The sequence below is a fragment of the Haliaeetus leucocephalus genome, unplaced genomic scaffold, assembly GCF_000737465.1.
Source record: "Haliaeetus leucocephalus isolate CR32 unplaced genomic scaffold, Haliaeetus_leucocephalus-4.0 Scaffold495, whole genome shotgun sequence".
Lineage (NCBI taxonomy): Eukaryota > Metazoa > Chordata > Aves > Accipitriformes > Accipitridae > Haliaeetus > Haliaeetus leucocephalus.
This window is the reverse complement of record NW_010972931.1, coordinates 2,440,691-2,464,086: the sequence shown is the minus strand read 5'-3', so window position 1 is coordinate 2,464,086 and position 23,396 is coordinate 2,440,691. Positions and strand designations below refer to the sequence as shown.

The 23,396-nt window shown below is 40.5% G+C and overlaps 1 protein-coding gene across 1 annotated transcript in view; it reads right to left on the bottom strand.

Annotated features, from left to right (window-relative positions):
* Positions 1-23,171, bottom strand: part of MCF2L (MCF.2 cell line derived transforming sequence-like) — an 86,693-nt gene extending 63,522 nt beyond the window's left edge. The window contains exons 1-2 of the mRNA XM_010575633.1: positions 23,111-23,171; positions 3,226-3,309 (exon numbers count right to left, since the gene is read on the bottom strand). Coding sequence (XP_010573935.1) covers positions 3,226-3,309; positions 23,111-23,171 — 145 coding nt within the window. The remainder of the gene's footprint in view (positions 1-3,225; positions 3,310-23,110) is intronic.
* Positions 23,172-23,396: the final 225 nt, after the last annotated feature.

Genomic DNA, 23,396 nt, shown 5'->3' with positions numbered 1-23,396 from the left:
GCATATAAACATACACACCTGTCTGTACGCTCTTTTTCATCTACATTTATTTTAACATACCTGCATACAGTAATGGCAGATAGTTCCAAAGTTGGGTATGAATGTCACACAGCAACTTTCCAATCAAGGAAAGAGAAAAGAAAATACTTACAAAAGAAAATATAAAATGCGAATGAAAGACTGTAAGGAATACATTTTCCAGAGACTTTTAAATGGACCTTCCAATGTCCTGTGTGAGGATTAAAAAAAAAAGGGGGGGGGGGGGTCAGAAGACCCTTTGCAATGCAGAAGAAAAAGTGGTTGCACAAATACTAACTAAAGGAAAAAAAAAAGTAAGAGAGGTGAAACAGTCAACCATGTAGAGCGGATGTTTACTACAGATTAGCAACAACAAAAAAGAGTAACAATTCTTGCAAAGATAAGGACCTTGTTCCACAGAAAGAAAAAACTCCAAGGGAAAAAGTAAACAGCTGGGCCTGAGGTAAAATATTAACATCGGTGTTTATAAACTTATGTGAATGATTAAAAACCTCACCCACAGCTTGCCCCTCCGTTAGATTCAAGCTGAACACATGACTGCATACTCACTGCTGAGCAAGAGCTAGAGCCTTCAGCATCTGTAGGAGTAGCTAGCACCTAGATCTCATTGCACTTTGCTATATTTACTGAAAAACTGAAGCATTAATGTAAAAGTTTTTGCTTTATTTTGTTTCATTTCAAGCCTAATTCGGGTGTCCCTGTAGCATTTCCATTATAATCTAGCAGAATGAGGGACATGAATTACTTTGTACCTGCAGAGGAAAAAAGACCAAGAGAAAGAAGTGACCCCGATTTAGCCCAAAACACAGAAAGCAGCTCAGAAAGGGCTACAGCCTTTAGCCACAGAAGCAGACTAGGTTTCATTCACTATTCAGGCAAGTGTCCCATGAGACCTAGATACATCCTGTTAGAGAAACTAAAGCAATTCTCAAGTATATGTTGCATTGCTGTTAAGCCAAAAAATAAAAACTGAAATGCATCTAAGACATTACACAATTCACCTTATCCGCAAACATGCTATCTATCAAAAGTATTTGTAATCTATGGACTTTCATTTTAATGAGTTTTATGTCCCAAGATTCTATTTCCAAGGCAACTTAGTAATAAGCAAAGAAGTCCCCTTCACCCACACTGTGAATGTCTTCAGTGGCATTACAGCAAAGCCACTCGTAAGCCCAACTGCAAGAACAAACAAATTGTACATAAATCAAGTATCAAAATATTAGCTCTGTTCCTTGTTCACAGAACCCATAACACCACTATTTGGTACAGCACAGAAAATTAACAGCGCTGCAGGAAAATATTAGGATAAAAGAATTGAAGTCCAAAGTGAAATGAAAATGCCTAACAGTCAAATTGCCCAAGAATAATAAAATACGACAGAGGATATAGTCACAGTCCACAGTAATGCAGCTGTCCTACTATTTCAGGCAAACAAAACAGACTTTTAATAGACATGAGCATGAATAAATAGAAGAAAATAGAATGAGGAACGGCTGCTCTTACTAAGCTCTATTGCACGGTGGATGTAATAAGTGCTGAAGATTCTTGTGGCTATGCAAACTCAACAATCTTAAGACGTGAACAATCTGCTGTTGGACTCGATGAGATTTTATTCATCTACTGTAGTCACCCGTTCTCCCCCCTCACTTCAGAGGGGCAAAATGTAAACCCTACTTATGGTTTCCTAGGTAGGCTGATTCTTGCATAACACTGTTATGAGCCATTTTCTGCCTCTGGATAAGAAAGAAGAGCTTGGAAAGTCAAAAAAATAAACTGCCAGAAGAGAATTGTAGCTTAAACACCATCATCTCAAATAGAGCATGAACAGCCAACTTCATGAGCAAAATGATCTTATTTCCAAGTGCTACCACCACCACCCCATAGAAAACACAGTCACTACCACAGACTCACATTTAGTTTAGCTTGTGTGGCAAGAATAAATCATAATTAATGGTTAATTATGAGTACAACAAGATTCAATGAGCTCTTGCCAAGCAAAGCAGTACATTGCTTCATTCCTCTGTGTCTCTTGATCTGATGTAGGGAGGGATTCAAAGGAAGAGGGAACAGTCATAAAGCGCAGCTTCAGCCCAGAGAGCTAAATCTCCTTTATGCTGAAGGAGGCAGGGCAGCTCTGCAAAGCCACTGATGCTCTCCCTCTCTATGTATTGGAGGGCAGGCAGGGCAGAAACTCCAGCAAGTTTGCTTGCACACCTGCAAGAGCTTTACAGGCAGGAAAACAAACTCAGCAGCTTATCAGACACCTGCCACACAGCCTGATCAGTGAGCAAAGGCACTACCTTCCTTTATCCATTATCAGCCAGCCGTGGTCCCAGCATAAAGATGAACCAAGCTCAGCAACCAACCCTTGCATGGCACAAACACAGGCCTGTATCACCTACTTGGCACAGGTTATCCAGGGGCAAAGACACTGCGTTGTGTGAACATGGCTGTGCTGCTTTTAGAGATGGCTTTACACCTAAAAGCGGGTTCCTTTGCAGAAGGCACGCAGTGATACCAAGTCAAAAACCCTGTCCAGAATTTGATGCTACGTATGCCTCAGCCCAGCACTGAGGCTGCGGGGGAACGTACTACCGTGGTGCTCGCTCCACCACTTTGGTCAAGACCAAGGTGTCAGCCTGGGCTTCAGTATCACACCAGACAGCAGAGCCAGTGGCAGCTGAGGCTGTGGGCTGAGGACTGCAAGACCACAGCAACCACCAGCGCATCCACGCTGCACTCTCCAGTTCTCCTCAGTGAGGGCTGTTAGCTCAGAGAGCTCTAGAGCAGCCTTTGAGCCCTGTCCTAGCTGCGAGCACTGGGGAGCACAGGGTGAGTACCCACAGCTCCCTTAGCACTGACTACAGGAGACTACATGTTCCTCTACCAGGCTCACCAGCACTTATTTATTTTGACCCATTAATTCTTTTATCCTACCCTCAATTCCATCCCACTAACCTGGATCCTGGAAGATTAACTATAATTTGAAATTTCTACTATGCTTTTTTAAAAAAATAAATTTTCTTTTTGTAAATCCTTAAATAACAAGTCTTGATAGTCTGTATTTTGAGTTGCTCATAAAATATGAACTTCTCCTATATGAGACCTCAGAAACTGTGAAAGCACAACAGGCCGAACCATACATCTAAGCAATGTCTGTAAGAGGGAACACCACAATCTTACCTGACAGGTAAGCAAATTGTTTCTTTAACTGGTCCTGAATATCCGCAGCATAGAGGGGAATGATATCCTGATGCATGATTTCATCTGTGGAAGAAAAAAAAAATTTGCATTGCAAAGTCATTTTATGTAAAATTTCACAGCAGACATCAAAAAAAGTCATCCCTAGAACACAAACACTCAGAAAACCGTCCAAGTTTTGAAAAATACATGAAAATGTCTGCAGTGTTTCAAGTGTTTGCCAAGGGCAAACTTTTCTTTGAACAGCATACTGATAAAAGAGTAAAGAAATGTGGATTTGCTGATGCTCAGAAGTGGTACGGGATGACACTCATCCAAACACTATAGATCTAATATTCCTCAGGAATGATGTTAAACAGTGGGTTTTTTACATATCAAATTCATTTTTTATTAAAATCTTCTCAACTCACATGAAAAAGGGAAACCTAGGATCCCTCTAGCCTGTTGTCTAGTGTTCAAATACCCCAAGGCAACAGTGTTCAATAAGGTAGGTAGAACAGGCTTGAAAGTACATCCTCACATTTAACACACACATTCGTACCTCAACTGGAAAAGCATTGCTTAATCTTTTATCTCAGCCCTTCCACTTCAGCTTGATGACAAACATACTGTTTTCCCAAATCTTTGTTTTCTGCCACAGTGTTTGAGCAGAAGCGTTTCCCACAGCACATTTCTAGAGGTCAAGCAGAAACCTAAGTTTTGCTGACCTCAATAAAGACTGCATGACAGAGTTGCCTCATTCATTAAACTATGATCTCATTTTTTTTACAAGGAAACAAAGTTTTACTCTTGCAATTCCTAAAAATTAATTATTCTATATTGTTAGCCTCATTGAAAAGTAGCGAAGGGATAACCTAGCATTTTCATCATTTGGTTTTGAACATTTCCTTTAATCTGACATTGTATAAAGAAGTTTTGTTTTCTAATGTACATTGAAATGCCGTTAAGATAGACTCAAATCTGACACTCAGAACTGTGAATATGCACAGGAAAAGTAAGTAAAAAAATCCAAAAGCCATGTAAGGATAAGTGTCATCTGCCTTGAAGTACAAGCTGATCAAACAGAAGTAGAGCTCTGGCCCTCAAGGAAGGGACTTGCTATTACTGAGAACTTTAAAATGCTAGATCTGGAGTGGAGAGCCACTCACTTTACAAGCGATTCTCATGTATGCAAAATTCTGAGAACTGCAATTATTTGAGAACAGCAAACCCCCCCCAATTTCAGTTACTTCTTCCAGATAAGCAACAACTTATACTGGGAAACAGAACTTCTCTGTTCTCTTTCGGCCAGTCGGGTAGAGGAAGACCCATGAACACTTTCAAGGTCACACACTGATCAGAGATTATTTTTCTGCATCCGGTGAACTGCTCCTTGATCAGAAGACCTCTGCATTCCATGCTGTCAAATCCATAAGTGGGTACATTTAACTGCTAAGTCATATTTCATCCAGACCTTCAGTTATGTCATCATCTTAATGGTTTTAAGAGAAAACTGAACACAGATCCTTCAAAAGTCCAATCTCAGATGGCCAAGTCATTTCCAGAAGAGGGGACCCTGCCGTTCTAAAGGAAAAAGGATTTTAGATTTTATTTTTGCTGTCAGTGCTTTTTAATATAAGGAGCCCTCCTGCAGCAGTGTTTAAGAAACTGAGGTAAATACCCCTGATTAGGCAAACCAATGCCTGCAGGTGGACCCGTTTACTTGAATATAAACTATTACAGGGTCAGTGCTTAATTTTTTGGTGAGAGATGGGTAAAGGGAAAAGAATGTAATCACTTTGTAATATGCCATCCTGCCTACAGTCACAGGCAGAAATAATTTTCATTATTGCAGCCTAAGCATGTAATAAAATAGGGATGTTTTGCATACCTAAGTGAATATGTGACATGGAACATTCAAGCAGGCAAGACATTCGTAAGGCAGGGAAACTCTTTATGTTTCCCAGATATGTAATGATCACCATTTCCTCTTGTATCCATGTGATCAATCCCATTGCGGTCCTGACTTGTGCCATATGAAGACCCAAGTCTAGATTTGATTGCCCCAGTGTTCCCTCTGGTTGGAGCAGCAGCTTTTGCAACCAGCACAGGATAGCCCCACAACCTTGTTGTCAAATACTGTTTCACTGAAAAGACAGTATTTTCCTCCCCCTGGTTTTAACTCAAATTTAAGAGCCAGTCTGTTTGCAACTGGAGGAGCAGCACACTGTGTCTGTTTACAGACAAAAAACCCCCAGAAGCCCTTCCTGCTGCTCTCTCCTCCACCAAAGCACATCTCATCTTGCTCTTGCTGGTCTGGTTTCATGACACACTTCTGGAAGCAGAATACACATTGAGATCAGAGCTCATTTTTCAATAAGTTAAAACAACTGAGATAACAAATAGCAGTAAAAAACAAAGCAAGAAAACGCAACTCTTGGAACTGCTAACAGTTCATATCCAGCAGCTTGACTGGATGTGCTTGAACCCCGTATCAGTGCTCACAGATTTAGCCAGAAATCCCTCTCCAGTACCCTGTTTCCTTTCAGAGGAGATGCAATTGTAAAAACTCATCACTCTGCATCATTTCCTTCATATTTAGCAACATTTAGAAAAGAGAGTTCATCACAGTTTGTTTGGGATTTAATCTTATTTCACTTTAAGTTTGTCCATCACTACTTGAATATGCTATTTCCTTAACAGGGTAAGGTAACAAAATGCACGCATGCTAAATAGACTGCGAAGGGCACAGGCTCCTTATGCTCATGGACTTTGTGGAAAATAATTTCTTGGAAATATTCTTTAAATAGAGAACCTGCCACCTGGTACATTCTTTAGGGACAATTTCCTTTTTAGTAAGCTAATTAAGTGCACATTAAAATACAGAATTACTGAAAATCTGTTCACTGTTTTCTAAGGAATTCTTGTAGGCTCGAACTCTACTTCCACTTACATGGATTAAGATTGACACAGCCCATGATTTTCCCTGTTCTACCTTAACTGCTTTACATAGCATTTTCAAAACAGAGACCTAAGAGTTTGTCTGTTTTACTGTATCCAACATCCACAGCTGAAAAAAGATGCTTATATCAAAACATGCTAGAACATCCAGTCCTTCTTGAAGAGCTCATTTAAAGAGTTTTCCAGAGTAGCTTGCTTAAAAGAAAGCCCTTGGGATTTATAGTGCACCTGGTATTGTAGGTGCTAATAAACAGTAAAATAAGGTTCTGTGAAGTTATTACTGCTTTTTTATTATTATTATTTTTTAAAACTGAACACATGTAATAACTGGGAACGCACAAAGATTTTTTTCTAAGCCAACAACTGGAGGTTCTTTAAAAAAACCCACATGATCTAGCATTTAAAGTATAAATGTAAGAGATGACAGAAGGGTCATCTTACTAATATAAGGAATCAGTTCTTATTTTAAAAAAGCCTTTCTCTCTAAAAATGTGAACCACAATCTTATGGATATATCATCTTCTAATTCAATTTTAAATCTTGCTTTGATAAGTCCTGTCTCTATGATGGCTTAGAGGGGCCCAACCCCGTCCCACCAAAGGCACCTGACTGCATTTCAAACAAAGCAGGATGACAGGTTGAAGCACAAGGGCACAAAGATAACTTGTGCTTGAATTACCTGGTGCCAGTAAGCCCTGAAGAAACCCGGATCTGAGAAAATGATCAATGTCACTCAAGTCAAGATTTTCATTCATTGGTAAAAGGCTCCTCTTTCTTTTCCAATCAAAATGAAACTCTTCATCATTCAGAGTTCGCCTGACATGCAGAAGCAAAACCACTTTCACAGAAGACAACACTGGAGGGGAGTCTGAACAGACTGTACCTATGTTATGTGGAAGGAAGTCTCCAGGCATGACTCATGAGCCTCTTGTAATGGGTTTAATCCAATTCCCACTGAGCCAGCTGGAATTACACCACCCTTTGAGTAGGTCTGCATGAAATTCTATGGCCATTACTTTATACCAACTTGAAAGCCAACCTGTTTGTACACATATGGACACAATTATGCCTTTCAGCACAGATCCCAGTAGCACACCATAAAGCAAACTACAAATAAATTTTCCTCCTCCTCTTTCTTGCTGAGTCAGCAAGATTTTCCTGAAAATGTGTCTACATCTTCTCTATGCAATTCATGCCTTAAATTGAAGAAATAATGTCTTTCTTGACCAGTTTTGTTTTGCTTCTCCTCTGGAACAGCCTAACCACTCAAGAGTTGAATGCTTTCTATGAAGGGGGTCTTCATTTGAAAAATCTCTTCATTAAAGCACCCTCCCATCTGGTAATTATAAATGTACGATAATGACTTTCAGAGCAGTCCCTTCATCTCTCTCAGCCCGAAGGCAAACCTTTCATTTCCTCATTCTTCCCTCTTTATCTTCACCCCCTGACCACCATCGCTAACAGTCAGCTCCTTTGTGTACCCCCCAAAGGAGGAAGGGCCAGAGCAGCAGAGCTGGAGAAGATAGCGCTCTTCCGCACTAAGCCACGTGAAACTAATGAGCTAGTCAAGACGCCAACAGAGCTCTCCAGCTCTAAAACTGAATTTTAAAAATCGCCACTGAATAGAGATGATGCCTGCGAGCTCTGTGCTAGGTGTGCTCCGGCACAACAGCTGCAGACCGAGCTCCTCGAGTCCACGTGCTATTTGTAGCCACGCTGGGCTGATGACATGAGTTCATGCACGTGTTGGTAAACTGAGTATTAAAACCTCACGGGTTCGAAATATATTCAGGAAGAGTTCATTTCTATTTTATTTGACTGCACTGCAATCAAAACAAGGGGCCAGGAAAAGCGAGTGATTAAACTTCTGGAATTTTCATACAAAAGGCAGATCTTTGCTGAAGTCTAATTAGGAAGGAAATTATCACCTGGGTAGAACAGTGCTCTCTCAACTTGTTCATTTCTGGTGAGCTAAAATATCCCAAGCAAGCAGGAAACACGGATTTTTCATCTCTACCAGCATGCCAATTGCTAGCACAAATAGAAATAAAGCAACCTAGCGCTCCAAACAGCTTTGTATGGCACTGGGTGTCCAAAAAATATTTTAAATGATACAGGTATGTAGGAATTTTACTTGTAAAAGCTTAACAGCCTACAGTCAAGCCACATCTCCCATTTCCTCTCCTAGTCAGAAAAGACAGTTTCCTTTCAAGAGCCCTGTGCATAAAAGAGATGTTTAATTTGAGATACTTTTTCTTTCCAGTGAATCATGCTTTATGTAAGTAGTTCTTCTGCGGCATTACTAACATCAGTTCATTTTCTAGGACTGCATAGCCTATTGCCACAATATGCACAGAACAGCAGGCCTACGTAGCCCATTGCTACAATAGGCTAGGCTGGAAACCCATACATTTTCAAGGTTAAGTAAGGAGCTAGCTGAGTCAAGACTTGGAAGCGGTACTGCCAAAGAAAATCTAAAATCTTAGGAGTGATGTTCCCTCTACAAGCCCATGCACAGTGAACAGAGGCATTTATTGAGTGGTGTTTTCAATGACTCATGCATCAGAAGCTCTGACCATTCAGATCTTTCAGAGTCCATGATATTTCTGCAGCACTTTTCATAATCCATTAAGTTTTGGTAATATTGAAATGATTCCATTGAAATGAAACTTGATAACTCTGCTCATTTAATCATACCTGAAGAACACTGCACCTACTTAGAAGAGACATAAATTAATCCCCAAATGCTGCAATTCCATTATTTAAATACAAGGGATGGGAACTTGTCATGTGTGAAATAACAGAAAAACCAAAAAAGTTTGTATTATATAGATGCCTCCTGAACCACCTGCTTTACCCAAGTAATTCCCACTTCCTGTAATCACAATTAAAGAGAAAAAAAAAAAAGTCCAACTTTTCTTCTTTGAGATCACAGACTTGGAGCTTTGGCACAGGACTATTGACAAAACTACAAGGATGACGGTTTGTTTTCATATAGGGAGATTAATCACTGATCCTTCTTTTAAAAAAACTTTTGAGGTGTACAGCAAATGCAGTGTTGCTGGGCTGGCACAAGATGACAAGAGGTGTAACAGTCCCCATTTTCTTGACTCAAATTATGAAATAGCTGCTCAAAAGCATACTTTGACAGCCAACCAAGATTTTTGTTTCTTTCAAACTCTTCTAAAATATTTGGATTTGTCCACTTATTACGCATGTCAAAGGATGTATTTGTCTTTGTTCTCTTCCTTCTTCCACCTCCACTTTTGCAAAAGGCAATAAAGTTCAGACTTAGTTTGCCTAAATAATATCACCTCAAAGCACAAACGTCAGAGGAAATATAATCCTCTCGCTTCCCTGTAGAGTAGCTGTACTCACAGGGTACTACGAGTGCCAAAACCTACATCATCTTCCTCTTCTGCTTCATCAGTCGCACCTTCTTGACACACATACTCTGTAGTCCCACAGCTTCTTAGGGTTCAGCGTTAAGTTTGAATACGGCTTACAAGAGTAATCAAGTACTAGCTGTTCTGTAACTAGAAGAAAACTATGTAGTAATTAGGAAGGCAATCTAGGGATCAACACAAGACCTAGTATTTCTTTATACTTGAAGAAAATCTACACCAAGACAAATCATATTAGGAGCTATGCGAAAACAGAAAAAAAGGGGGGGAGGATGTTGCAATTGTTGCAAGAAATCTGAAAGTGTTACCAGTTATAGCATCTAATCTGTTTTGCCACACTTTTGCTCCACACAGTGTTAAAGTGCACCTAATCTGTTTTGGTGAGAAAGAGATGTTCTTTGTGCTATTTCAAGCATCATGATAATTACTCCCTTCCCAAACTGAGAAGGAAGGGGACCTTTGAATCATGCCACACAACCGTCTTATAGCATAAGTTTTTGTCAGCTGCAAAGAGGACTTGGAGATAAAGGGCAGCAACACCGTCACGTGGACTTACCATCTAAAAGCAAGAATTCACCTGGTGCATATGGGCATGCTACTGCTATTGCAACAATAATAGTCCTCTCATTCTCTTTCCAGGATATCCTGAAGAAAGCCAAAGCAATTCTATTTGCCTGCTGGTAAACCGTTTTCTGTTCTTGCAGGACAGTTTCAGACTGCTAGGAACCAAAACAGGGTTAACAAATATTACCAAAACTGCAGCATCATTAACTCTTTAATACTGCAAATCATGCTGGGTGTGTAGTAAAAAACTATTTCTGAAGTTAGTCACCAAGAAGAAGCAGATTTTGCAAAAAGAAAAGATTTTTAAAAAATTTTCTTTTTTTTTAAGCAGAGAAATATTAGATACAGTCTGAGCAGCAGAGAATATTCTCCTAACAAGCACTCCAGTGATAAGGCGGCAATTGACCCAGATGTGTCTCACTCAGTACTTTAGCAAGCAAGCAAGCCTCCACGGAGTAACAAAAGTGTTAGATTTTGCCAACTGTATTTAATAAGATTTAATGCTCTGAGAAAATTATTATGGGAATTTTGCATTCTAAGTACTAAAGCATTGCAGAAAGGGAAGTCTTACAAAAACAGAAAATAGAAAGATCAACTCTGAATAGAAGAACTATATGCAAATTATAGGACTCATCTTCAGTGTGACTTAAAAACTGATGATGCATCACACAGCTTAAACATGTATTCTAAAGTGGACAACCTTTTCAGACAAACAAACCAAAGATTCTTCTCCACTGAAGCCACCTGCTTTCAACCCTCCCTCTGCAGAAAAACACGTATCTCAAAGCATGCCTCAAAGCTTTGACTGAAAAGTCAACACGCACAGGACCAGCTGCATGAGTACTTGGCAATTCCACTAAACGGAACGCTATTTTTGTGTGGTATTTTGGAAGCAAGATAGAATTTTACACAACGCGTGATTTTACTCTTGATCTAAAAATTAAAATCACTTTTATAAAACAGCAAAGTGGTAAAATCTAATTGCTTATTGTACACATCTATTCTGGAGAGAAATTATACTTCCTTTACTCAAGGAGGATTACCAATATGCACGGCTACAGTACAAGCCTGCACAGCACAGTGCTTGAAACACTGGAAACAGGACTTGATGTTAATCACAGCATTAGGCTGCAGTGCTAACAACTGTGAGGTTGTCACAGAATGGTTTGGGTTGGAAGGGACCTTAAAGATCATCTCGTTCCAACCCCCCTGCCATGGGCAGGGACACCTTCCGCTAGACCAGGTTGCTCCAAGCCCCATCCACCCTGGCCTTGAACACTTCCAGGGATGGGGCATCCACAGCCTCTCTGGGCAACCTGTTCCACTGCCTCACCACCTTCATTGCAAAAAAAATTCTTCCCTATGTCCAATCTAAACCTACCCTCTTTCACTTTAAAACTTTAAACTTTGTCCTGACACTGCAGGCTCCGGTAGAAAGTCTTTCTTGAATTTTATCATTTCAACAATACGGAGACTAGCTAGAATCACTTCTAGGGAACAATGTATTTTAGGGTACTCTGACACAAGCACACTATTCCATAGAACTGTACATCTGTAAACTAATGTTTTGAAAGAGGATGTGAAGCACTTCATGGGTGTGAGACAGGAGGAAGAGCTAAGTGTTCGCTAAGTGGCTTAGATGGAGCTGAGTACTAGTTTTCAGCTAAGACACATTTACTTGCAGCTGTTTGTAAACTTCCCAGTTCTTGGGACTCTTGACTACAGATGACTTACAAAGAAGAGGCTGCCGAGTTCACAACCAAGGGCTGCCCCCCCTTACCACACGGACAACAGAGTTGTTAATGAAGCAGCTCTTGAAGTACTGTGGCTTACTGCCCAATACCATTAAAAAGATGAAACCCATCACATGGCTCTCTAAAGCACTGCTAGTATTAGCTGCTTCAGGTAATACAGAGGCAGGACATGGTTCAGCATCTCTCCCGGGCAGCTAAAGAGTCCTTTAATGCAACACAGTCAGGTCTGCTGCTCGCATCCAGTGTTTTGCAGGCAGTATGCTAGAGGTTTGGCAGGAGCCTCCCCTCCTTTGCTTTACAGACCCCCGTTTTCACCCCTTTTAGGTCTCAAATCAAGCATCCATTCATTATCCAATCTGAACATTTGGCACATGGCTGTAATGACTAATCAAGTTCTGCTAAATAAAGCTCTGGCCTTGTAAGCAAAAAGTTATTTTTGATGGAAACCGACTGTGCAAAACAAATCAAAGATATAATTTATTGGATTTATTTCAGTGTCTCACCTGCAAAAAACCCATTAGAGTCTGTTTCCATAAGTGCAACAGTCTAACTGATGTTACTTCTATTTTGAGAGGTGGTTTTGCTAGACTTTAAGTCCAAAGATTGACAGCTTTCTGTTTAAAATCTGCCCTTTTGGGCATACAGGGAAATTACTTAAGCTTTCTGGAACAAAAGAAATCCCCTATTTTGTGTGTTCCAAGTACAAAGTAGATGCATATTTAAAAAGTTACAACTTGCTGTTTGTTATGAGAAGCCATGGTCCATAAATTGTCTGAAATGAAACACAAAATCCTTGCTTAGAACTTAAAACCAACAAAACCCTGTCATGTTCAAACTGAGAAGTGAATAGATACATCACTTATTCTGAATTAGATGACCTCTACAATTTCTCTCATCTAACTGAGCATAAAAAAAGAAAACAAGACTAAGTACAGTAGAGCTGAACTTTGCTACAATTCCACAGGCTCTGTGGAATGAAGGTTTATAAAAGCCAGGGTCTTTAAAAAGCACTGTAAGTGATTGTTCCTCCATCTTCAAAGGCTTTGTGTCTTCTGTACAAAACAGAAATGCAGTAGCACTGCATTTTGAAGAGAAAAGCCATGTAAATGAAAAAAAGTTCCAAATATCTGATGCTTAGAGAAGTGCCTGAGACACAGTAGCTATAAAAGCATTTGAGGAAACAAACATATAAGGCTCCCTTCGTTTCAAGGTAACACAGTAATGATGAGATGCAGAATCTCTCACACATCACGTGCAGTGAAGAAGCTAAAGAACAAACTTTGACCTTGAACTTCCCTGGTGGTGGGTACTCTCATCTGAAGTTTCATTTGACCTCACTGGACAGCCTGCTCCTCTGAGACTGAAGGCAGGTTAAAATAAACAAACAAAAAGCCAAATGAACAACAAAAAAAGTCACATCAGTGCTTTTAAGATGGCGATTTACTTTTAAAAACCTGTCCCTAGGTCACAGTAAGTACCAGGTTTCAACGACACCACTAAGCTGCTCTATAGATGTTTGGAGTGTTTAGTTTTTAAAGGACACTAATACTTATTAGAAAGGAGTGAATGTCTTTACTGCAACTTTGCACAGCAAAGGCATGAGAGGCAACAGTCAGATGCTGCAGCACGGGAAATTCCAGCTGAATGCAAGAGAAAAAATTCACCATGAGAAGAGCCAAGCACAAGGCTGCCCAGCAAGGCTGAGTGATCTCCACCCTTGGAGACATACAAAATTCAGATGGACAAGTTTCTGAGAAACCTGCTTTAAAGTTAAAGTTAATCTTGCTTGGAGCAAGAGGCAGGACTAGGCAGCATCCAGGGGTCCCTTCCAGCCTAAGTTTTGCTGTAATGCTGAAGGAATTCCCTGGTGAGAAGTCCTGAAGCCCACCTCACAATCCTGGAAAGAAAAGAGAAGTTTCCAACATAGATATCGTGGCCTTACAACAAATAAACACATACAAACTAAATTCTGTACTAAATTCGGTATATTGATTTTAAAAATAAATACAGAATAGGGTAAAATCTAGTTATGTTGATACACTTGGTGAATCTCAGGCTAATAAAATCTGTCTGCAACCATATATTACAAAGTCTATCTATTTTCTGGAAAACAAAATTAAAACAAAAGAAGAAAACTAAGGAAATAGCTTTTCCAAAGGGAAGAGGAAATATCCCAGAGTCACGATGAAGTAGTTCTGCTTTCTAAAAAAATCCAGCCAATAATTTGTTTCATAAGAACTGTTCACAACCCTCCATAAGGGTCCCGTGTCCACAACTAATAGCTCTGCAGGATGCAAAACTATCACTTAGTAGCAGATCCCTTCCTGCTACAGTACTACAGCTCTGAGAAGATCACATCATACCCGTCTCATAGGCAAACAAGCACGGTACTGACTTGCCTTGCTTTCCTCCTTTCAGATAAAGCTTTGGCATGTTCTTAACACCAAGATGGAGAAAGTTATGGTGATTCACCTGCTGCATCATTCATTCTCCAACATGCAACTCCCAAGTGCTGCGCCCGGCTCCAGTGGCTGAAGGGAGTCCACCTTCATTGCAAATAAGGCTGACAAAGCCAGATTTTAAGAACACTCCCCTCAACTACATTCACACACAGAAGACCTCTGCCAGGGCTCCAGTCATCCTCTTTCCACATTTCCCCTACCTACAAAGAAAACTAGGAGAACCTCAACAAGATCCTGTCTCTTGGAGAGAGCCTGCAAACTCCTGGGGAGCCACAGCCGGGCAGCGCTAGCTCCACACCCCGCTACCGAAACACTCCAATTGTGTCTGAAACTTTTTAGTCCTGCGATGTACTTACAAGACAGGAGGTGCTTTCATCCCCATTTGGGCACTGAAAACCAGAACCAGCACTGCTCACAACTACCTGCACATTCTTGAAGCAGAAGAGAGACTTGAGTCCTGTGCCTATATCCCAAACCCCTCCTCTCTTTTCAGTTTGTCCATCCTTTTTGCCATCTTACCCTCATTCCCAGCCATCGACTGACAAAGGAATTCCCTAAGATGACATTGTTTTCCTTGGAAATTTTCATAGGGTTGAGAATGGAAAGATAGGTATCTGAGACCTCTCCTTCACTTTAATTTTCTCCCCTCTGCTAACTGTAGGCACAAAAAATTCCTTCTCTGAGTGCTGTACAGGGTAAGAACAGTGCCGGGGAAAGGGACAACCCTCCTGCCCACTTTGAACACAGAATCTTTCAACAGTTCTCCCTCTCTGGCACACTGAACATGCCCACAAGAAGTGGTGGCAGTCAACAGATGACAAATCAAGCCTTGGCAGTTGCTAACAAAAGCAGCCCTGCTCACTTATTTCTCAATAATCAAATACAAATTACCCCCCCCCTATTTTAAACTTGGCAACTTACACAAATAGTCCTGGCATGGCTACATATGCATCGCCATGATTTGACACAAAACACTCCCTGGTTCTGCAGTTTAAAACAGATATTCGCTCTCTTGTACAATCATCAGCCATTTCCTAAACCCACCCCTCCCCTCTCAGCACAAATGAGGATGCACATAAAGACCAAAAGTTACTCAGACTGATTAATCCCTCCACCTTTTCCATCCGGCTAGCCTCACCTTTCTTAAATTTTTCATTCATTCCTCCTAAGCAGCATGCCTTTTGGTTTTACCCCTAGTAGCATGAAGCACTACAGAGAAGCAGAGTACTCGGACTCACATGTTGATAATTTAATTAGTAATACTAATTAAAGATTAGTAAGAAGATCCACCCTTTACATACCTGTTTCATTTAAATTTGAGATTTCAAAAGCAACAACACTGGAAGGTTAAGACACCAGTTCACAGACTCAGTGCTCTTTCTCTGGTCCTCCCCTGCAATAGTCACGCATACCAAAAGCGGCGAACAGAACTGGAAATGTGAATTCAAGCACTAGAATAAGGAAGCAATTTTTGCTTGTCCCTATTCCACAAAACATGCTTTCAGTTTTGCAATGGACTGTAGCTGCACTATTAACAGCAAATAATATGTCCACTATTTCATTATATCTTAACAGAAACAACATTCCTATAGAAAGCTCTGACTGAAGGAATTTAAGAAATAATGCATTTTAGATTAACCCTCCTATACTAACAACTAGGGGATGCCAAATTGTATCCTGTGAAAGAAACTATGCTTTTTCCCTACCTCAGATAGGGATCAGGAGAAATTGTGTATCTGATATTTACGTAAAAAGCAATTAATTGAAAATTAAAACCCAATGTAATTCAGGAACAGCAGGATGGCTCTCTGAAACAGCAAATTCTCCTTGTAAGCTTTAGCAGCGGTTCTGATCGCCGTAGTCACTGCATGAGTGAATCCTGAACAAAGTACCTTCCGTGTAAAATACAGGAAGAGTGGATACATCTGATGTACCGAGAAATATATCCACAAATAAAAGGATACACTGCAAATTTATGCAAGGACAGAACACATACACCCATAACAGTAAACTACATTTATGTATGAATGTACACAAAAAGAGTACAACTTCTGCCTTTGTACTAAAACACATCCCATTTCCCTCAGTAGGATAATGTTATCTGACAGAGTTCCTGCCTGACCAGCAATCAAGTAACTAAGAAAATTTGAAAAACTAGACACACCTGTGCTTTTCTTCAGAAGCAGCCACAATTCAGCAGTATCTTTGTAGAGCAAGGAGATCAGGCTTAAGGTCATGTTGCTTCTAATCGATTTAGTGCAATATAGTTCCGCAGACAGTGACCTATTTATCTGTGAGCCCGTCTTCAGTGCAAAATGAGAGCGCAAAACTCCATCTTTCAGTCAAAGCCAAGCCACCGGGGACACAATACCTTTCTTCAAATTACATGCAGAGCAACTGCGCCTGTCAGCAGGCTCAGAGGTCCTTCGAAGGGCTCACTGGTTGCTGGATACCACTTCTTGTCTTTCTGCATAAAGCACTGGCATGCCCTGGATGCAAGCTGTTTGCTTTAAATGTGAACACATGCACTGTTCAAACATTAGCAGAGTAAGAATGCATTAAAAAATTAATCCTAAGTGTGCCTTGTCAAGAACCTCCCTTTAAGAGCCCTAGTTTTAACAAATGATGATCTAGTAAATCCATCATCATCACCTTTTTCTACCACCCACCCCTACTCCACACAGGGAAATTAACTGCCCAAGGAGCAGATGTCCTCTTCCAATGTACCTTTGGTTAGAAAGTTCCCCAGAAATGCATCCAGCATTTCCTATTTGTGAGGGAATTCTCACCCACACGTCTTTGGCGGAACCAAACTGGGGTGTTTTCCTTGGTGGTAAACCCATCAAGCACCTGTTCCCTATGAAGGAGCCTACCCAAAGCAGCAGGAACTGCCAAAAGGACATGTATTCTACTAATCGGACTTTGTAAGTTGAAATATGTACAAATCTTATGAATAAGACAATGGGAAATGAAGCAACAGATGATGAAATCAACTACAACCAAAGTGTTCCATATGAACTTTCAGACATGAATGCTGAGCCACCTTGCTTTACTTAATCCTTTAAAGTAATTGTCCAGTGACAGACTACCTGTTAATTAATACACTTGAGATTAGTTACCAGCCATCCAGACTCACTAATACAAAGAGTGAACTAGTGAGTGGGAGTGACAGTAACCACCATACGAAAACAAATGGATTGTTTTTCTTCATGGTGTTCTAAGAGCCCTTTCCCAACAAGAGGGGTCAAGCAAAGAAGACAGTGAGCATAAAAAGCTTGGATTGATGGTTACATCTGTTCACAAAATCCCATTTGCAGATGGGGAAAAGCTCCATTTCTGCTTCAGCACTCCTGGCCATCAACCAATCCCATAAAAACAAACCCAAACAAACCCAAGTCACCCACAGACCACACCAGAGGTTATTTTCTGAAGTGCCCCACATCTGTGTTCTCATCGCTCATCTGCCACAGGGCAGGAACTGTCGATAATCCCAAACCAGTCAGATGTACTGTAATAAATCTACCATCTATATAAGCAGCTCTATTCAGTGCATGGCATTAAAATGTGACCTGAAGAATATAACTGAGGTAATTTATTTTAAATTCTGCTTCTTCATTTTGGGGCCCATTACATTTTGTACTATGTCAAAGCACAAGAGTTTCCTAAGCAATATCAGATGTTCTTCATTAAAGGTAGATTTAAAAGAAACAACACTGCTTAGGAAGGTTCTACTTAACTGTTCTGTATTTTAGAAGGTCATTACTAGCATATTGGATTTTGAAGAGAGAGTTCAAAATTAGTGAATGAGTCTTCACACTGCTCCCACAAGTCATGTAAATACTCACACACGTGGAAATTGAGACAGAGTAAGTGACCTCTCTTGGATCAGGTAACAGCATCTGTTGCAACGTCAGAAACAGGATCTACATCTCGGCTCTAAGCCCATACTGCCTCCTTTCCAGGACTGTCACCTAACCAGCTCGGTGGAGGTGCATGCTCCTAGATCGGTATCTTGACTTGTCGTCCTCAGACAAAGATCACAATTCACAGCATTTTATTTCTAGCTCTTGTGCTACAACGTGGCTCTAGGAAGAACACTCTCAGAGCAGCTAGAAATCCTACTACATACCATATACAAGTATACACACTGATATTAATTTCTTACTTAACAGCACCCTGCCAGTCTCAAACATTTGCCAGCAAGAGTCCTCAGCAATACGCTTGGCTGACTAGATATGAGTGTTAGTAACAGGGGTTTGCTGTCACCTGCAACACAGCATGCTGAAAACATAACTCTTGTTACCCAAACTTTTATGCAATGATAAAGCAGGCATAGGAGTGCTTTCCCAAACACGCAAGGAGAGGAAGTTTTATGGCCTTCCTTCAGAGATTAAAACCAAGTGAAAGAGGAGCTACACCCTTCTCAGAAAGGTATCACCCTTACCTACACCCATTCAGTAAGATACAGGAACCTGATATTTTAGCAAGCTGGCTACTTCCTTAAGAAAAAAAAACAAAAGCCAAACGCATGAATGTAAAAGAAGAAAGAGAACCACCCACAGCGTGTTGGCTGTGCTTGTTCTCATTGTCAAGACAGAGAGGAAGTATAAACCCCTCGTATTAATCAATACTGCCTGTTCCAGAGTACCTTCATGTTGCACGTAACGTGGACAACCACCTCTCAACAGGCTTCTGCCTTCAGATTTCAGAGCAGAGGAAACAGTGGAACAAGCCATTCAGGTGAAAACCAAGTACTAGTTTAAAAATAATTTAATTTCTCAGACTAGCACAACAGATACATGTAATATCCATCCTCCAGGCTTCCACCTCGCTTCCCCCTTCCTAGCCTTGAAATCTCCAAAACCCACAGTTACATATGTTTTTCCTGGACCACTCAAGATCTAATAATGACCTAAGAGCACCAAAATATAGCGTTGTTTGTTTCAGCCCTGCTATCCTTCAATATTAACCAACTAGACACACCTTCACCTCCCACTTTCAGGAAACTTCACAAACAGCAGCAGTACTCCGTGCAGCAGTGCCTGCAGTGAGACGTGGCTACTCAGACTGCACTGGCGTGAGGAAAAGAGGACTCCTGGCTCTGCGCTGAAGTTCTCTGTGGTGCTATTCAAAATTCAGGAGATGGGAGATTGCAGTCTGATAAGAATTGAAAACTGTAATTAAAGCTGGAAACCCAGTCACCACTGATGTTAGATAGACAGCAGGACTAAAATTCAGGAAAATCAGGAGGATGAGATCCATTTTTATAGCAGCAGTGGGATTAAAGGAGCAAGTGGAGGAGATAAGAAAAGGAAATGGATGTGGAGTTTAGTGGCAGCAGCAGGAGAACCCAACAGTAAGTACCAAGAACAGAAACATGTGATGAAAGCAGCTCAGGAATTAAACTCAGGAAAGGAAAACCAGATTTATTTTGGTTGGGGTTTTTTGGGTTTTTTTTTTGTTTTTTTTATTCTGAAACATATATATTAATAAGAACATTACTCCAGAAAGCAAGGAAAACCAACAGAGACCATTACAACAAAAGGAGTGTTGTGCCACAACTGAAGATGTATTTATAGTCAAAATATAAACTGAAACTTTGTCAGCAATAGGAAACCCTTTTTATGACTCTTAAAGTACACAGAATCTTTTTTTTCCAGATTAACAAGATACTCAGGAAGCAGAAAAACTTTCAGGTCAAAAGTTGTGGGAGAACTGGTTCCAACAAAAATATCACTCCTGTAACAGTGATGAACACAGAAAAAGGCTGCAAAATTATTTATTACAAAGGAAGGAAAGGAAAAGAACATTTGCAGAAAACATCATTCCCCAAATCCTGAAAGAGCAAACAAGACAGAGAGAAGAGAAACCTGCTTTTGATCTCAGATAAAATTAAGAGATAGAAAACATTCATTCCATTACATCTCTAAAATAATCAGTTGGGGTGGTTTTGGACAAGTTAGCTATGATATTTCAGTACTAGAGGATAATTCATAGCTCCAAATTAAATTAAAAAATCCGGCTACTAGATCATCTTAGTTACCTGGCATTTTAGATGGGTGAGTATAGGCAAAATCCTTCAGAGTTGGCTATCAACCTCAAGTCTTACTTACACTGCATAAATCTGACCCACATTATTGTGAGGTTACACTTGAAAATGGTCAAACCCACCTAACTGATAGAATAAAAATGCCACTGTCTTCTTAACAGCTTCTTACTTTTCAAGCCAGTTTTGATTTTGACTCATGATTTGGAATTTTTGTGGCCCATGCATGCTGCAGCAAGCTGCCTCTGGTTGTGCAACCCACCAAGTCCCCACATGGGAAAAGTGTGGAAAAAATGCAAGCAAACATGATGAGCAATCCTCAAAGCTCACCATTCCCTCCACTTACGGGTTACCAAAATAGTATCTCAATTTCTATCATTGCCAATCTTTTCACCCTCCTGGGCTTCAACAAGCTCCACAGTTTCCTCAAGAAAATAAGAGACTTAACATCAGCAAAGAGGAACCAAAGCTCATTTTCCACTGATGAGAAAGAAAAAGAGCAGAAAACACACTTAGACTAGCTGCTTCTGGAGAGCCAACCTGGAGAACTGCTTCAAGTTCTCAAAAGAAATTCCCTTCCTTCCAAGAAAGAAAGTCTCACTGCAACAAGAGAACAAAATACCTTATCCCTTGTGCTTAGCAGCGTGATATTCTTGGTTAAATTTAGTCAATGGAGAAAAGACAAAGCTCACATTGGTTACTCTGTGGAAAGACACAGCATACAATCACGCCTGTCCTTTTTACTTTGTAGATGCAGGATTTTAAAGAAAACATTATTGTAGCATTAAAAAAAAGGTAGTGATCCCTTTAACAAAACACTTCTTAAAAAAAATATCTAACCCTGCAAGGAGCTGTTGTAACATCCATAAACAACTGCAGCACAGCAGCTGTAACTGTGTCCTGTTTCCACTCTCCGGGAAGCAAACAGGAAACCTATACCCTTACCTGATTGAAAAAGCAGCCAGTCCCTGAGATTTTAATCAACCTAAAGCAACAGACATTTTCCTTCTCTTCCAGTTTCCTGGGATGCTTCCTGGCCTGTTCAGGATAGCAGTATGGATACCAAGCTTTTTAACAGCAGCATTACCTTCATTTTCCACATTAAATACTGCTACTTGCCCTATTACTGTATTTACTTTTGGCCTAGGTGTGACAGCTCAGGCAGGGCTGTGGATTCAAACAACAAAACCACTCCTCTGCCAAGGGCGGTTTATTAGCATTAGCCTCTAACTTCAGAGGGCAGGATTTTTCAGCACGCCTCAAAAACCTTCACACTATTTTCAGATGAACAGTACCAAAAATAGATGCACCAGCCAAGCAAGAGATATAATTATGCAAACCTTTAGCTAACAAGGAGGAAAGATCTATAAAAACTAGGCAAGCCATCACATCCACCTCCACCAATTAGGATTTTGCAATTAACAGAAAGCAAAACTTGCCAAGTCCCCCGTTTTGCAGTTCTGGGTTAACACCTCAACCCCAAAAAACTTTTGAAACAGTTTTGTGTTTCTTCTCCTTTCCATAAGAAGAATGAAGATGTAAAGAAGGATGAAACGAAGGCCAAAGAGCAAATTCCACTTGTTCTGACACATGCAGCAGCTGAACTAATGCCCATGAATCTCACAGGACTAAGAGACAACCCGGACACAACCCCCAGCCATTCTTTCTTCTCTTCCTCTCGTTGCCTCTGCAAAAAAGTGCATTTAGTTTCCACCAGCTCCTGCCTTAACAAGTGCGTACCTGATTAGTTCAACGTAATTTTAACTTAGCCCTTACCCTTGTATTTGCACTAAGCGAAAAAGCATGGGGCAAACGGATCAAAGGTGAGAGCACTCTTTGTAGTTCCCTGTACTATGGTGGCAGCAAATAAGACCTCTCCAGTTAAGGTCTCATCCTGCAGCCAATCTTTGAAGTATTTAACAATGTCTTTTTAACAGAACAGATTTTATATTCTTTGCCAAAAGCCTCCATCTCACCTTACTCAAACACAGAACATTCTGTGACTGCTGCTGTTTTGATCCCCATGCTACAGCAGCTTGGCCAATGCTGAACACACATACACCTTTTCAGGACACCAAACGCACAATACCAAGGATAACAAATACAGATACCTAGTCAGTTCAAAGGATCAGCAAAGAACCAAAGATACTGCTCAGACAAAGAGAACAACAGCAAAGTAACATTAAAAGTATCCCCACTCCCCAATAAGGATTTATTTGCTGCACTACATTTTGGTGGGAAACTTCAGGGCAAGAAATGGGATTTTTGTTTAAGAAATATCTCGTACAGACTTCTTCAGAGCACTTGGGGAAGTAAGGTGTAAGGGGCCCCCAAATATTCAATTTTTTTCCATCCTGAGATTCTGGAAATGTTTTCCAGCAGCTCTCAGGGTTTTTTTCTTCATTGGAATTTCTTTTCCTGCACTATAAACAAATTTGGTGCAGCTTCCATATAAGATACGTTCAAGTCCCTACTGTTGGTTGCATATAATTCCTTAGAGCAGAAAAAAACCAATCCACATCTTCTTTTTAAACTGCCTAGTTTATTAGCTAGTGGAGGAAACAGTAGCTCAGCTACAAATAAGGAAGAGCATGTAAGTATATTAGTCTCCCCAAACCAACAACAAGAACCCATGACTTCATTGAACTTGTTTCATGTTTTCTTCTTCAGGCAAGAAGGAAAAAGCTCTCACTGTACCTGAGTGGAAGGAAAAGACTCGCAGCTCTATCATCAGCTTGCCCAAAAAAGCAGCATGCATCCATCTGGCACCTCCTGGCAGCTGACTGGTATTCAGCTTCAGCCAGCCCAGCTGGGACGGACTCCCAGTCATTTAAAGATTCACAGGTGCAGCCACCAGCAGTTAGCTGATAAAGAGCTTGTGCAAATACTCCTTTTGCAGGCAGGTCTTCAGATCGAGGATGGTGCTATAAACCAGCAATTGAGGTTTCTCCTGAAGCCTAAGCACTGAGGAATGGACTCAGAC